Source organism: Poecilia reticulata, chromosome 14, assembly GCF_904066995.2.
Source record: "Poecilia reticulata chromosome 14, P_reticulata-male-v2, whole genome shotgun sequence".
Taxonomy (NCBI): Eukaryota; Metazoa; Chordata; class Actinopteri; order Cyprinodontiformes; family Poeciliidae; genus Poecilia; species Poecilia reticulata.
The window spans coordinates 3,397,187-3,414,965 of record NC_088843.1 but is presented as its reverse complement, the minus strand read 5'-3'; the positions used below and the strand labels follow the sequence as shown (position 1 = coordinate 3,414,965).

Genomic DNA, 17,779 nt, shown 5'->3' with positions numbered 1-17,779 from the left:
CCAATGCTAGACCTCAGGGCTAAATGTCCTAGATGTTTTGGTTGTGTCCCTGCTCCAAGTACACCAGGTTAAAAAGATTGCAGCACCTCTGCAACATTCTATGAAGTGCTGCAAAAACGTATTAATCACCTAATCATTTTACTGAGGTATGTGACAGCAGGGAATTGCCTAAGATGTTCAGTAGGCCCCAATGACCAGATTTAAAGACCATTGATTCAGATCATCAAAATAATGGATGAATGGATGGGTAGAGGTCTCGAGGGATGGAGGGATGGAGCCAACATATTTCTATGTTATAAAAAAGGCACATCTGTGAATGGAATCCTTATTTTTGTAACCATATTAGTATAGCTTTTCTTTGTCATGCCAGTTTTGACTCTTTAATCTGGTAAATGGTGATGCCACTAAATTAAAATACAAATGCAGGTACAAAAATAAATGTTATGAAACTTGCAGATATTTTACATACACATCAATGTATACTCCACTAAAACAGAGCATGACATGAGCTTTTATAGATGATTATAATCATAACTTATGATTATAATTCATAGTAACAATGACTGAATATTATAAGCCAAGTAAACTGAAAGTCAACAAAACATGGGCGTATAATTGATGTTCTTAGAACTGTTAAAACACAGACTTTTGTTCTACTTCAGCAAAATTAATCATAACATTATTAGTCATTCAATGAGTTACTGAAGCTCTATGTAGTTTTTGCACTGCTGTGCTTATTTGGTACTAAAAAGAGAAATAAATATACAGAATGTGTCATGGTAAAGCCACTCACTCTGAGTACATTCTTTTCAAAGGAGTGACCACATCCACTTTCCAATTTATCAGTGCTGAGCAGTCTTCTTTATTTACTTAGGATGATACATGTCTTTAATTATCCTTCACTCTATGCATGTGTTTATTTTGTCCCTTTGGGGAATGGATGGACTGTCTTCTTGTTTGGGTCAGCTCTGTACTTTGTGTCATCGTCTAGTCCTCTATTCATTTACAGACTTCTGCTTAGAGGCAGCATCCAAGAATGCACTGAGCTATCACAGTGGAATGCTTTGCATAATTTGCATCCATGTCGATCAACATGAGGCTCTAAACCTCTGAAACTCGTAGCCACTAAAATCCCTCCCAGCAACTCTCCATGGCAACTTACTCCGGAAACTAAATTGGGCCCAAGACAGACTGAAATCTATCAACATCAGAGTGACATAAGATCCATAGGCGTAACACACTGAGCATTACAGAGAACCTTCAAAGGAATGTTTAGTTGTTCAGTGAAGAAAACCACTCAAAAAGGGACTGCAAAGATGTTGCATAGAGTGAAGGAAAGTTGATGATGTGGAGCAAATTAAAACATCAAATTACATGAAGTTGGTTGTTATTAGTGCTGTCAATCGATTAAAATGTTAAATCAGATTAATTACACTCTAGAGTTTAGGATTAATTGATGTGCTTAACTTTGTAAGCTTAAAATACAAAAATGCACAGTTTCAGAAAAAGCTTAAGGCATATTTTACTGTTTCAAACAAAGCATCTCAGTTTTCCAGGTTTCCAGGTTTTCATATACAGGAAGTAGTCATTTTGTTTCCAACTTAAAATTAGAACTGTTAATTATTAGAATATCTACTGGACGTCCTCGTGGTGAGGTGTTCCAGGCACGTTCCTCTCTGTCATGTGAATATGTAGAGAGCCTCAACCAAAAACTACCCATCCATTATTTGCTTTTATTCTGCTTATATGAGCTTGAGTCAAAGGGGAAACAGGTCCAGAAGGGAATCCCAGACAATCCTCCAGCTCAATTTTGGGAATCTCAAGGCATTCCAAAGTCAGATGAGATATATATTTCCTCCAGCGAGTTCTGGATCTTCCCTTGGGTCTCCTTGTCCCATCGGCAGGACATGCTTGGCTTGTCCTCCAAACAGATGCGAATAGTTGGCAACCTGACCAAATGCCCAAAACACCTCAACTGACTCCTTTTGTCGATGTGAAAAAGTGACATAATCAATTACCCTGAAAAACATGGGGTAATTAATGTAGCAAACACCACTGTAGTACAAGCTGTCAGTTCAAGTTTTTGTCAATGAATGAGAAGGAATCCTTTTATGATGAACTGTTGTGTAGTACACTGGAACGATGTGGAAATGATTTTTTCACAAGTACGTCTCTCGCCACTTATTGAAGCACATTTTGTAGGTGCAGCTTCTCAAAGCATCATTCCCTGTCTGTTGTTGACACAAGAAATTCTCAGAAAAAACAGCAAAGAAATGTTGTACAACTTCATTCATTCAGTCTAATATAAAAATCAGACTAAGTGCAGAGCAAACATTAAAAATTTTTAGTATCAAATTAAAGTTCAAAGCATCAGACTGTCTTTTATGTCTGTGCCTCTGAAGATTCATAACTCAGAGTTTGTGATGTTGTAAAGCTGAACTAAAAATATTTTGTGCCATCCTTGTAAAATATATAAGTTCTTGCTCATAGTCTGCAGGATGCAAACTCGTTGATTAAAACATCTATTCCGTGAAATTCGTCCTTAGCTTCTTAACATATTGTAATTTTGTTTAACCTTCTCCATGACCACACTGACACTCATCCAAGTGGCATTTATAAAACAATTTCCTTGACCTGCAGGTTTATCCCAAAGGTTAGATGGATGGCTATAAGTGCTGTGCTCTTGAGTGCAACCCAGAGCTTGTGATTGTTCCGGCTGAAGCTGCTCAGGAGTGATTTGTTGTGTGGAAAACCTCCCCCAGGTGGTGACATGAATATAAATCGGGTTTCTTTAAAGAGCATGCTTGAGGAGAAAAATTAAGATAAATTTACTGGACAAATGCCGGTTACTGATTATAGATGGCTGCCAACCTCACTTGTGGAGAGATTTTATCCCCAGTCACCAAATCTGTTAGTAAAATATTTCTTTAAAAAACAAGATTCACAGACTCTTTGTCACTATGTGTTTGTCTTCTGCTCTGTCTAATTAATTAACAGTATGCAGCTGTAAAATTGCCTGAATTTAGAGAACCATAATACCTACAAAGTTAAGGGAATATTCTGGTGTTTTCATAGACGTAAGTAAGTCTCTTTCAGATGTTTGCATTCTCTTTACAGTAGGCAAGTAAAAAAAAAAGGCTCTTTTTAGATGCCTTGTTGTCCGAAGTTAGAAAATATGTACAACAGATGAGAGAAGTTGAGCAAAAGATTGACGCCCTTACATGAAGAACACCAACCTCAGGCCTCAGTTTATAACACAATGGTCAGGAAAAATAAAGTATTGGAATGTCCCACCAGCAACTGTAGTTCTTAAGATAGAAAAAGTCATCGGGTTTATACCGGGAGTAGTAAGTCAAGAAATCTTGTTTTAAAATATTAACTTGGAACAAGTTATTTGTTCCAAGCACTGTAGAAATTTCTTTTAGTTATCACTTTGTATAATACAAATTCCAACCATTTTTTTAAAAAGTGTTTACAACATGGAGACTGTTGTTGATGTCTGAAATCAATCTGCCTGTATTTAAGCTTCATATCAAGATTTCATCTTGATTAAAAAAATGCCTAAATTGATTGATCAGCTATTGCAGTCTCACCTTGCCACATGCTCAGGTCTTAGAAATGAATGGGAGTCCTAAGATCACTTATTGATGCAGAAAGCTGCACCAAAATAGTTTGTCTGTGAGCAGGAAAGCGTTATGTCAAGCTGACAGATATAGTCACAGGACCAAGGAGTACATCCTTTTTCGATTATTCTGTTTTACCAATCAGAGATAATAAATCACTTAATTCTTAGCAGGACTTAAATTTTAGTAAAGATAAACTTTAGGTAAAAAAAAACCCAAACATAAAACATGTTACACCATATTATTTTAAACTAACAAAGACAGAATAGTTGCCAGTCTGTTCACAGGTTGGTAGGTTACAAAGTAATGACACTGCTGATTAAAATATCAATTTAAAATCTTTTGAAGGTAAATGAATGCACTATTGACTTTATTCTTGGAAAAAGGTCTTACTCAAACACACGTTTTTTTTGCTTTTATTAACATTGTGCTCTGAACATCTCATAGTTGTGTGGAGCTGAAGTATAAAGTAGTACTGAAGCCTTCAATAAACATTCTTAATCAACTAAAATAGCAGATTGTTCAGTTTGCTGTTGGACAACAAAAAAAAATCTCAAACTTTTTCCTGCAAAGCTTCGTACAGTATGAGTTCGCTGTTGTGGAGCACAAGAGACAGGATTCTCTGATTGGCAGACTTGCATGTTAGCACATTTATTCTAAACACAGTGGCTGTATTAACATGTCTTTGTTTGTGTCAGTGTTTCAAAACCCTGGTCCTCAAGACACACTGACCTGCATGTTTTAGATATTCCCCTGCTTCAACACCCCATTCAGATGATTGCAATTCATCAAAACCCTGTTAATCAGCCATTAATTGAAATCATGTGTGCTGAAACAGGGCAACATCTAAAACATGCAGGTCAGTGTGCCTTGAGGACCAGGGTTGGGAAACGCTGGTTTATGTCACTGTACAGAAACTATTTTTGAAGTGAAATCTCTTTATTATCATCTAAAATGCAAGACGGTCTGGAAAATGAAGATCTTCTCTCTGTATCAAAACGTCCGTTTGATCACCGTGGCAAAACTCCATCCGCCCCGCCCCCATGGCCCTGCACAGATAAGCAGGTATAGATAATAGATGGCTGGATCCTCTCTTCTCTTACGCAGTACTTTTGTGTATTAGGTATCTACATACATAAGCTCCTGGGTGTGAGTGTGTGTGTGTAAGATTGTTTGTCCTGTGTGCCTCTGTTGCCCTTGGATGGACTGGCGACCTGCCCACTGTGTAACCTGCCTCTGTCTCCATGGCCTCTGAAGAGAGACACCAGCCCCTCTGCAAGGATAAGCTGGAATAGACAATGATGGATGGATGGTTGGTCTCTAAATAAGGAGACACCTATTGATTAAACGTCTTATAGATGATTTCAGGACATTGTTACAAGGAATTGCCCATAAATTATGACTGATGGTTGTAATCTTATGATAACTAGGTGACCTTTGGCTCTTAGCCACCAGATATTTCCAAAACAAATTGCTTAATCGAAGGATTTTGCACATCTGTCAACATTGAGGGTAAACAAAAAGTGGCCATAGCAATCTAAGATCTATACCAGAAGTTATCATTTTTATTAATGCAATTTTGTGCTGTCTTCTCTTTACTCCACAAATATATTACTAAACTCTACAATTAATTTATTCTGCCTTTATGTGAGAAAAACACACAAAGCAGATCCCATTATATAACTATTTGTTTCTTCAAGTTTGTGGCAGCATCTTCATGGCACAAGTACAAAAGAAATTAAATCCTAAAGTCATAATGGGGTCGACTTATCATTTTACCACAAGTAGCATAAAAAAATTAACTATGACAGGGTAGGCTTTTTTTTATTTATTAGGTCTTGATTATTCTTTTTCATGGGAAGGATGAAAAATATATATATCATTTTATGAGAATATGACATAAAAAGAATGTGTAGTTGTTCAAATACTGACTGCACTGCTATGTTCAGGTGTTGTTTTTTCCCATCTCTGCCCTCTTTCTATTAGTGGGGCATCTGTTCCCAGAGGAGCTCAGCTTTGAAATCGGCTCATTCACTGATCCAGCTGCAGATTTTTAGGAAACAAATATTTAGTACTTTAGAAAGGAAGATTTGTGCCTGAAATGGTTCCTTGGGTTGTGGTAGTATTTTAGTTTTTTCTTAAAGACAGTTAAAATAACTGATTTATGTTAATTGTTAAGAAAAGGAAAATAAATGAAAGGAAAGGAAGACAAAAGTGGACAAAATAGCATAAAACACAAACTCAAAATCCAACTGACAGAGTGTATGTTTGTCAGAGTTTGAGAGGTTGCTGTCACTCTTTTTCCAGAATCACAGTGACACTTAGACAGGCAGCAATTTGAGAGATGCCCTCAGCTTAAATCCTCCTTTTCTGGGTGTTGCTAAAACATCTTGATTCACCTCAATAAAGATGGCTTTATAGTTTCCCTGAAAACTTTGGTCATTCTTTATAATTTTGGTATACATGGTTGAAAAACCTGCATGGGAGGAAAAACCTGCACCTGCAACCTTCCCTGCTGTGTTTGTCGGCATCATAGATTTTTTTTTTTGTGATGAACCAACTGTAAAGTAATCATGAATTGTCAAGGTTTTATTAATAATAAATATAAAAAATGTGGAGCTGCATTTTTCTGCAGTTGCAGTTGTGATTTGTTGACTTATGTTTAAGTTAATTTGCATTTGAATGGCAGTAGTCTTTGGATCTATGTATACAAACCCATTTGCATAGATGTCCCAAAGTGAAACAAAATCTTTTTTATGCTACATGGTTTTATTATTTGATTGTTTATTTTTATTATTGCTTACAACAGATGGGGGTATACATTGTTTAATACAGTTAAGAACAGTTTTTAAATTTGTGAAAATCTTCTACAATAATTGTCTACTTATTCTGTTTTAAAGAAATATAGAAAATACTGAGTCATAAAATGTATCTATTTAGACTTACTGCTTTAGCCTTCCTGGATAAAGTTGCATTTCTTCTATTGGAAGCTTCAATTCATTATCCTCTCCTTGTTCAATATCTTCCTTTTCTTCTAACTTCCCTTACAGAGCAACCTTCCCTGCAGAGATTTGATCAAACAAAACTGCAGGTCAAAACACTTTAATTTATTAATGGAAACAGTGCAGTCTTTCCTGAACTAATAAATGATGAGCATCCTGGAATGACATAAACGGTGCATTTAGACTGGTTGCTGAAATGTTTTGCGGAACTGAAAAATACCAACCCTTATGCAAATTTTAACACTGATATTTTCCGTTTAAAAAAAAAAAAATTATTATTTAGCCAACAATAAGTGCAGTTTGTGAGAGAACCACTCATTATCTCTGCTGTTGTTTAAATGGTTTAAAGTCATCGTCTTAAAAAACAGACACACACATGATTTATCAACTCCCAGCTGGAAACCCAGCTGTTAAACTCCTGCAGCAGATTTTTTCTTAACACATTAACATCAGTCTAAGCCTAGGAATTGGACAGCTACGAACCTGCACCCACTTTGATTTTGCAACACTTTGATGTCTGTAGCAGATGTTGCCTATTCTTATCTCATCTGTCAAGAAGCCGTTTTTATTGGTGTTTGTCGGCTTCAAAAGTCTCTTCTGTGAAATGTACCGACAAAAAAGATTTACAGAACAGCTGGGGAAGTGGTGGACCACAGGCAAGCAGCTGCACTGTGTTCAGCAGACCAACCAGCAAGTTAAAGTTAAAGTTTCATTTGTGCAGGAATTTTATGATTTAGTAATATTATTTATGAACTGGACATTTTTTAAATTAGGTGCAACAGAGTGAAGTGGGGTGACACATAAAATGAAGTTTAAATGCATTAGGTTTGTGGCTGAAATGAGACAAAATGACCAAAAGTTTAAGGTGTATACACCTGCAGTTTATTTACAGCGTATGTCTAAAACATTTTATTACAGTTTCACAGTCAGTTTTTATTGGATAATTTGTAAGTTTGAGAGTTTAAAGTAGAGTAGTTGGTTTTATGTTGATTTATTTTAAACAAGGCAGTATTTCTGATAATGTGAATAAAATACCCTCTCAGCAAAGACAGAAGTATTGCATTAAGCTGTCATGGCGCAAAGACAAAACACTAATGATGCTGAAACTGCCACTGTTCATCATCAAAGATAAATACATGGTATTTAGAAAAACTAATCTCTCAACTCCTTTTCTTACAGTGTGATAACTAACTACCACCATGTACCTCATTTCCTGAGCTCCACGATTAACATTTGTGAAATAAGGATGGCACCTCAGTGAATATTTTATTTTTCACTGCATGCTATGAAGCTAGAAGTCCCCAGAGCACACTCAGACACATAGAAATTGAATTCAATAGTGAATTCAATTTGGGATCAGACATTTCCTGAAGCCATCAGCACCAGAATTGTAATATACAAAAAGGCACCAAGTACGTTTCAGTCCAAACAATCAAAACCTCAAAGACCTCAACCCTGGAAATTACTGTGAAAAATCATTTTCAGGCAGACCTCAAAGCAGCGTCTCTCTGAAAGGTTCAGCACCAAACCGTTTTCTTTGTATTTTTCTTGCACAGCCATAAATTGAAGACTTGTTGCAGTGAGATTAAACAATTTCTCTTTCATCTTGTCTTTCCATGATGTCCCGCCAGATTTTGAATCATGTGGTGCATCATCTTAAGAGTCACAAAATAAACTTTAGATTTCAAAGATGCCTTCATGGGCAGTAGATGGTGTGTTAGATAAAGCAGTCGGTTTAAACATTAAAGAGCTTCCCTTCCTTACATAAACCTGATGCTTTCAAAAAAGATTGGAGAAAAAGTTCAGAAAGGTTATGCCAGTCTTCTTACCATCTACCAAAACTTGCCCATGTTTCCCTTCACTGCTGCAAACTAGACAATTTTTCACAATAATTCACAATTCATCCAATGTGTCAGTTTACTGTCTACATATTTCGAAATGTCAAAATCATTAAGTTGTGAATGCATTTTAAAATAAAATCATCCAGATTAATTAATAATTTAACTACTTTATATTAACTGAAGTTAAAGTCAATCAGGAACAAAATTGCTCTTTGAATTTGCCTTATCAAAAAGATTCAAACATCAACTTTACCAATGTTTAACTCATCTGAAATCTCATTAAACGATGACTATCCACATTTTTTATGCTTACAGGGAAATAATCCTTAGGTTTACCTGAGCAAATCCAATTACATCTGTTGTCAGATAAACATCCTGACAACAGATGTGAGGATGGTTGGAACAGAGCAGCTAATATGACTCGGACTGGAGAAGAAGGTGACCAGTTTTGGATAAAAATACAGAGTGGAGCATATGAAGAACCTTCCCAATGGTGTACTACATTGATTTAAAGGTTGTGCTGTGTGTCAAAAACTGTGCATGTTGTGTCTGTTTCATGTGAATTTGTGTTTTAGCATCTTTAAGTGTGGCGTTGCACTGTTTGATGGATTTTTAAAAACATGCACACCATTACTGCTGCCATCCCGAACTGAGGGGAGGCTCTGAAGGCTCTGCCAACCAATATCTTCCCTGTCAGACCGCTGCTTTATCTGATGATCCAGGAGCAAGTGAAGCAGCGCTGAAAGTCAGCCCACTGAGTAGAAATATCACTTGATAATAACGGATCAGACCCCCTATTCTATCAGACGTGACCTTACAATTTATGGTGCAGAAAATGCATGGGATGCACCTGAGAAACGTCCTAGTCAGACAAAGATTATAGCCTTGCTTTGCTGCCAGCTATAAAAGCAAATGAAGGGGTAGGAGTGAATGTGTAATTCTTCCTGCCACAGTTGAGGTGCCTTTGAGAAATACTGAAACTAAATAGTAATTGTCCTAATGGAGTTGTTTAGATGCAAACGGCAGAAGATTGTTTACTCCCAAGAGGCCATATGTGAAGCAATCCAGAAAAAAATATTATCTCAGCAGAAACAGGATAAGATACCATGGAGCCACCACATGAATTTATATTATCTTAAACAAATGCCATTCTGAGCAACTCTAGGTAAAAATGTTAGTCACATCATCTATTCTATCATGTAGTTTCAACAGCTTGGCAGGCAATGTAAAGGGGTATCTAAATGATACTAACATACTTAAAATAATACATTAGATGACTGAAACCAAAATGTGGGAAAAGCTCTGATTAAATGCAGGTGTCACAGTATATGTGAATAAACGTTATTGTACAAAAATGAAGTGAACTACTTCCAGACAAATATGAAGTCTGAATTAAGGAATTATGTGCTGTACTTTTTAAATTAAATTAAAAAGAGAGAAATGATTGCAAAATTTTGGTTCCACCCTCCACCTCGCTTCCTGTGCCACAGTCTGATTTGGAAACGCAGGTCGCCTCGTCTCAGCCTGATCTTTCAGTCAGACCGTTCTGCTTTACCAGCACAGAAAACTGTGTGCTGCCTGCATTGCACTCTTATTGTGGAGGATGTTTGGACTTTTCTGTCTGAGGAAGCAAAATGTGGGAGAGGTCAGGTGTCACACATCCGTACAAGCAGCATCCAGGTGATGGTTTTCTAATTAATCCAAGCTAAAAACTGCAGGTCTATGAAAGCAGAAGATAACTGAAACAACGTAAAGTGGAGAAAAATTAATTCTGATGAAAGTTTGTCACATGAGACAACACGAGTTGAAGAGCAAAGATAATCCTAGCACCTTAGAGAGACTAGCATTGAATAGTTGTACATTTCTACAATTTTAGTACCAATGGCTAACACCATCCTGCAATCTAAATAACAAACTGAACACATATGCAGTATACTGTATGTGAAACTTTTGATTTTTAATATTTAAATGTTTACATTGAGGAGATTCTTCCACTATTTCCCATGTGCAAAGTCAGTCTAATCATAAAAACCTTTCCTTTCCTAAAATTTTGTTCAGTGTGAATTATCATATTTACAGACAGGTACAGCGGCATAATTCAATTCCGACATGATAGGTTTTCTTGATTTCACTCAGATTTACTTTAATATTTGGATCATCAAGGTCATAAAATCTCCAAGACATTTGAGAAGGAATGTTCACCAACGTTAAGGAACTGTCTGAAATACAGAGAGCTGAAACCAATCCTTTACCTACATGAGAACCTGCAGCCACTCCATCAGTCTGAGAGCTGCTCTCAACTAAATTCAGAAACCAACTCATCACATCTATGCGCACCTAGTCTCCCCAAAATGAAGTCGTTGTGGCTCACATTCATCACACCCTAACAAAGTTGATCACAAGAAGTCCTCCGTTCAATGTGAATGCACAAAGTCATCACTTCAGCTGACTGGTAGCTGCATGAAATATATGAGAGGCATCCATTCATATTAGCATCCCACCCACTGATATGACATCCCTCGCTTTTTCTACTACTCCAGTGGATTCCTGACTTTCCTCAGAGTGCATCTGTGAATGCATGTATAATAAGGGAGTGTATTTAAAGTTATTGCTTTAAAATTTAGAATTAGTCATCCTTTAATTGATACTTATGACATTTTCATCAAATACAAATGAACTCCCACATGATTGCAATGATCAACAGATGCGATCAGAATACTACATAAGGAAAAAATATAAAAAAGTGAAACATAACCGAAGCAGTCTGCTTTCACTTAATGTGACATAAAATGAAGAGATACAATAAAGGCATTTAAATAGCATTTGGAAAAACGCGAATGGGACAGACACGCAAGAGGAGCAATTCAGATGCTCAAAATCCAAATGAGCAAAAAATGCATTTCATAATAACTCACAAAAAAATAAAATAAAAATAAAACAAGCCGGGATGTATTATATAAGAATTTTAATGGATAGACCAACACCAAGTTTTGCATAACTGTGAAATAGAAGGAAAAGATGCACAGATAGATATATGGTTTTAATATCTTTACAAATATAAGTATGAAACATTTGGCATGCATTTGTATTCAGCCCAAGTTATTGTACTGATTCTAAATAAATCTGAGCTCCCTTTAAAGGCCACCTGATTATCATATAGAGACCATCTATGTGTGAAAGCCTCACAAGTTTGTTGGAGAATATTAATGAACAAATAGCATCATGAAAGTCAAGAAACACACCAGATACACCTGACAGATTAAGGATAAAGTTGTGGAGAAACTTAAACCAGGAAAGAAGCTGTTCTTGTCGGATGAGAGCAAAACTGAACCTTTTTTGCCTAAAGGGAGTGCAAATTCGTGTTGTGGAAAGATAACCTTGCACATCACTGAACATGCTGTCTCTGCTGTGCAACATGGGTTTTTTTTAGGCAACTAGTGGGAAGCTTATCAGAGTAGGAAGATGGGAAGAATGAACCGGAAATGCAAATTTAAAAGGAGAGAATTGATAAGTTGTGTCTACGTTGCTTCTTATGCACAAAATGTATCTTTGGTTTATAATCATTTTTACCGAAACTGTTTTCTGTTTTCAGCTTTTAAAAGTATTTCAGTACGTCACATATTTATTATTTTATCAATCTACATACAAGGATGCATAGAAATATGAATACTTGAAAGCAACTGACATTTTAAACTAAAAGAAAGAAGAATAAAAATGAAATATAGAGAGTTAGATATTCTTGTATAACTCATGTCCTTGCTCTTGTTATGCCAATACAAGCATATCCAGAGGAGGACGAAGCAAGGTTACCTTTTTATATGCGTGTTTTGTTCACATATTTCTGAAATCAGAAAGTCATTATTGTCAATACACAATAGTAAGTTTAAAGGTCAATTCAGCCAATAATAAACATAAGACAAGAAATACTATTTTAAACATTTAAAATAAGTTTCTGAACTATTTGAAACTTGGTACTGACTTTGTCTGAAAGTTTGTTCTTTCAGACAAACTTTTCATGTATGAAACAAATTCAACCAGACTGTCAAAAAGCATATAGTCAGTTAGTAGACTATATGCCAATGCAACAGAGTTGGACACCATATCCAAGCTTCACCCTGGAGTCAAAAGCCCATCTACTGTCGATTTCAGTTTATTTTTAAATTAGATTCACAACAGAAACTCAAGTGAAAATATCCCCTTAATAGACATCGGTCTGTAAATTTGTCAAACTTTCTTGTTGGTGCTAACATCGTGGTTTTGATGAAGACCATATAAAATTAATTCTAAATTCCATCTTGTGAGAGTGTTGTACTGTAATTTGATAGTTTGTTTATTATTGTAGGTTTTATATTAGGCAGGTTTGAACATTATGAATTTCAAGCTCTTCAATCTGTCTGTAGAATATTGAAAATAACCTGCTTATATAACTCAAAGTTATTGATGTAATTCATCCTTCTGTGTTGCATGATTTTGTGAAGGAACTCGATAGATGATTGCAGTAACAAGCCTGCATATTTTACAGGGTGACTGGTTTTGCCTTTCTAAGACGGACTGAGTAGATTTCTGACCAAGATAAGAAGATTTACTGGTCTTTTGCATTACAAGGATGCCATAGCTATCAAGGTATTCTGAGCACGTAAACCTAATAGAAGACCCTGAGGCGGACTCAAAACATGATGGAAGGATTAAATATTTCATCTGGCCTGGAAATACCCCAGAATCTGCCAGAAGATCGCTAAAGGATTTGAGTTTGACAAAAGGGCATCAAGCCTAGAGCTTTGTTTTAGCTGGACAACATGGATAAATCAGACTTTTTAAAATGTAATTTCTTGGATTATCTTGTTCAATCCTGCAAGAAAATCTAAACTATTTGAAACTTGGTACTGATCAGGAAGTTGTTGGAGGTGCTGCACGAGAAGCAGCAGGCAGAATTAACCGAAGGTCAGGCAGGCTCTAAAGAAATTACCATTAAGGGAGCGATATTAATTTGGATCTTTTCTCTTTTTTACCTTGTTATAAGGAGACTTACTTAGCATTATAAAATCTGAAATAACTTTTTGATTTCTAATTTAAAATGCTGACAACCAAAATTACTTGGGTATTAGTTATTTATGCTGTAATACAGTATTTTTAGACTTTAACATTATTATTAGTTTGTATTATTTGACATGTTTTATCCAGAATGTTCTTAGATGACCACGTTTTGTTGATTAGATCCAGTAGCTTTAATTTAGAAGCGGCAGATGGCCAAAAAATGCCTCTTTTGTGCATGAGTGTACCTTGACAGTGAGCGAGGAGGTGATTGGAAAACAAAAGAAAAGAATGAAAATACTTTGGCTGTGACTGATTTAGTCCTGGGGCCTTTGGATAGAAAAGAAAAGAGAAACTTGGACAAATACAAAGCTTCAAAATCAAACGCCCTCACAAAAAACTATAGCCAAATAACAGCTAAACCAGACTCTTGCAGGACAAAGAATGGTCAAATGAGGCAAAAACTGAGGGAGAAGGAAAGTCAGGAAGAGATAAAAGAGTGAGCAATAAAGACACAAACTAATTCCAGCTGACAGTCAAGGACACAGTAACAGGAAACGGGAAGGTAGAAAAGGATTGTTAAGAGACTTAACTATGTTACCAGAAAATCTCAGCACTGTAAGCCCAGTAAGAGAAACAGCAATAAAAAATGTAGCACGCTATAAGCTTTGCTCCTTGAAATGTAATGTCTGACTCAGTAAACCACCAGCCAGGTATTTTTCATGGAAAACAAAGGCTTGGGCTCTTATTATAATGCTTTTGTGCTTCAAACGCTCCAGAGGAAACTATCTGATCTGCTCATCTGGCTGAGAATCAAATGCTTAAAGCAGCAGATACCGAACAGAAAGGCGTGACCCTGAAAGAAAGAAAAAACAAACAAATGGAAACAAAAAATTGCTTTTGGCAATTTTTTTATTCAACGCCCACTTATATATTTCAGCCCCAAAAAAACTCAGTGTGCTATGACTCAATCTGGGTGTATGGTGATATTTTTGTAGAGCTGTTTGTCGGTTTTAAGGATGGTAAAAGCAAACCGCACAGGGTTCATTCAGTGTTGGACTCAGAAACTATTCTCTGAATATGGTCAGGTATCAAATGGAAAAAAATGTAATAAGCAGCAAAGGTACAAATGAAAACTTAATTTACAGTAATGTCAGAATATTTGACAGCAAAAAAATAATTTTGTACAGGAATATTCACGCATTACATTTTAGGGAAGCAAATTGTTCATCTTGCTCACTCTTACTGTTATTCCTTTATTTCTGCTCTAATGTTCTTTGACCTCTTGTGGTACATAAATATGTAAGATAATGTTAAACTTACTTAATATTGGACTCTACATTATTAAGATTCGTTAAGGTAGCTACCAATAATAATAACAATATATTAGTAGTACAAACACAAAATAAAAATAAAATAACCTCTAGTCATCTAGAGGACCAAAAGATTTGTATTCTAAATTGATTTTATTTTTGAAGTAATCTGCATCTGAGAAACATCTTGAATATTTATTGAGTCATTGGTTGACTAACCCCCATTTGCTTTTGCTTTGTTTATTTTAAACCTATTTTTTCACATTGTTTGTGCAATCTGACACATCTCTCCAATTGTAAAATTGTCTGCTGAAAAAAAAAAAGAAAAACAAAGCTGAGCCATTAGTGTAACCAAGCGTGACTGAGAGGCGAGGCTGGGCGAAGTTACGAGGAGGAACTGGGGGAAGAGCGATCTCCGAGAGGGCTGTTTTTTCTTCCGTGTTGCATGAAAACATCAGAATTAAATCTGAAAAGGCCACCGATCCAGCGCTCACAGGAGCACACAGAAAGCACAAAGAGTGAACCGGGTTGAATGAGATTTGCTCTTCATTGAGTAGGTGTCATTATTCTCTGTCACAGTTACATTACAGTTCTAATCCCACCATTTTACCAGTGATGGGAGATTTTTAGTGATTACAGGGGATCACTGTATCTAAATGTCAGCCAGTAATGATTTTAATTCGCTAAACAAGTTTCTGATCCGATGGATGTGCGTAATTGCTTTGCTCTATTTTCCTGTTTCCCACCCCAGCACACCCGAGTATGTTCACGGCCAAATGAGCATTACCACGCTCCAGAGATCAGATCTAGACTTTCAATCTATGGTATGGCTGGAGTTTACAGAATCGACTGTTGGTCTGCGCTGGTGTGTTGATTTAGGAGGACACGTGCTGTTTACTAATCCCTCTAAAGCTCCAGCCAGGTTAATCTTGCAGTAAACAATGTGTCTCTAAGCTGGACTGCAGTCTGATCTTATCTGTATAATGTGTGCGAGTGTGTACCTGTGTGCATTTGTGTTATCAGATGTTTACACCCTGATAAACTCGCTGTTGTCCTGCAAAACAAATTTACAAACAGGAGACCATAATCACACATGGTCACAGCTGGCGAATCATTATCCACACTCTGCAAATAATATTGTGGATGCTTTGGGGATCATTGTAGAAGTGGTATGGATGCATAGGGTCAAACTTTGCAACCCATTATTTTCGCCAACAGCCATGGCATCTTTTGGGCTGCCACAGATGATGCAGTCCTCTGTGAGCATCACTCAATAATTTATTTCAGTGTGAATAATAAACAGCGGCGCAGGCTTGGTGTGATACTGAAATCTTTTGTTTGATTGTTTTGGTATTGTTCGTTTTTGCTGTTGAGACAGAAAATATAGAAAATCTTAAACTCTTAAAATCCACCAAATGTTAACCAAGCAAAGCCACAACTAAAGTGAATGAGTCCTTTACGAGTTGTCTTTGGAGTGGCCCTTTGTTAAAAGAAACCAAACTGTGTTTAATAAAAACCGTTTAATAGTAGCTTTCTTTGGTCGAACCAGTGGTGTAATGTAGCACTATTCATGACAACATTGCAATGATTCTTCCAAAATGATTTCATCTCATCCTTCTCATAGGCAGGATTTCGGACAGAGATCTACTTGATGTTTTCCAAGTTACATGTTTAAAATGCCTTACAGGAACGGAGGAAATGGCTTTAGTTTCTGATAAATTCAACGACAAATGATTTTGCCACTTGGGGTCAATCAATTCTGTGTACCTGGAAATGATTGACCCTGTCATTTATGGCTGTATATTTTACAAAGATTGGCTACGTCTTCACATGAAAGCATTTTGTTTAACTTTGCCTGTGAGTCATTGATTGGTTGACTGACTGACTGATTATCTGAGTGACTGTAGATAACACAATATTTGTCACATTTTGTTTAATGTCATGTCTAAAGTGAGTTAATATGTAAAACTGCAAACTACATGGAAAATGTTCAAATCTATTTGAAAGTGTTCTGTCTCATTTATCTTTGGATTTTTGTGAAATTTTTGCAATTATATAGGGTGTGGTTGCTCTCGACTCATTTAATAATCAAATTCCACTAAAACTCCACTCTGCACTCTTGAGTTGGGCATTAGACTACGGAACATATATACTTCAGCCAGGTGCATTCAAAGCTTTCTAGAGACCAGAGAACTGAACTCACTGGTTCAGGTGGGGGCTTTGATTTGTAAATCCAGCTTTGTCTTTTAAGCCGCTTGAGATGAAAGCCAAGGAAACATACTGAAGCCGAAATTTTAGGCCATCAGGGGCGCTTGTGGCCCTGCTCAATATGGGTCATTGTGTGGGTAACATTTTGTGTCTTTTGTAATGAATCCTGGGGCATTAATCAAAATCAACCCTGCTTCGCATAAATCAACAGAGGGGACACAACCGAACAGTGAAGTGTGTTCAAGTGAGCAGTGTGAATTATAATCATCCCTCTAATGAGAACCATTTTTCATCTGTGAGCTGTTTGTGTAAGGCAACCTCTATGTGTACATTTGGGTAAGAGAGGGGTTATGCATGCATGGTGTGAACATAAGCCCATCATATACATATGAGAGTATTTTTAATGAACAGTGTGCTTCACAGTTACTTAGGGTTGAAGAAGCAATAACAGAGTGCTATTGCAAGCAGCTGAGTAGACTAAGATGACTCGGAGGGATTACTAATGAGACACAGAATTAAAATTTAGAGTTATGACTTCTGCTGTCTCATAACTTTAAAGTATTGTCCCCTCATAAGTTAATTGCTGTTTTAATACTGCAGAGCTCTTAAGATTAATCCTTAATTTATGCAATTTACAGGCAGTAAACTTTTAAGTGTTAATTTAAAACACAGTTTAACTTTTTTTTGTGAAAACTGCAAATTTTTGCAATGTTTTTGAACAATCTGTGATCAATGCATAATAATTCAGTGAATGTTTATAA

General features: G+C 36.4%; 1 protein-coding gene across 2 annotated transcripts in view; it reads right to left on the bottom strand.

Moving 5' to 3' along the window:
- kctd16b (potassium channel tetramerization domain containing 16b) overlaps positions 1–17,779 on the bottom strand; it is a 100,587-nt gene that overhangs the window by 66,233 nt on the left and 16,575 nt on the right. Inside the window, exon 2 of one of the 2 annotated variants that reach the window (XM_081615266.1) lies at positions 6,562–6,684. The exons of the other annotated variant lie outside the window; for it this stretch is intronic. Within the exon in view, the coding sequence (XP_081471392.1) occupies positions 6,668–6,684 (17 nt within the window). The 3' untranslated portion in view covers positions 6,562–6,667. Of the gene's footprint in view, positions 1–6,561; positions 6,685–17,779 lie in introns of those variants that run through there. 2 annotated transcript variants of the gene reach the window in all.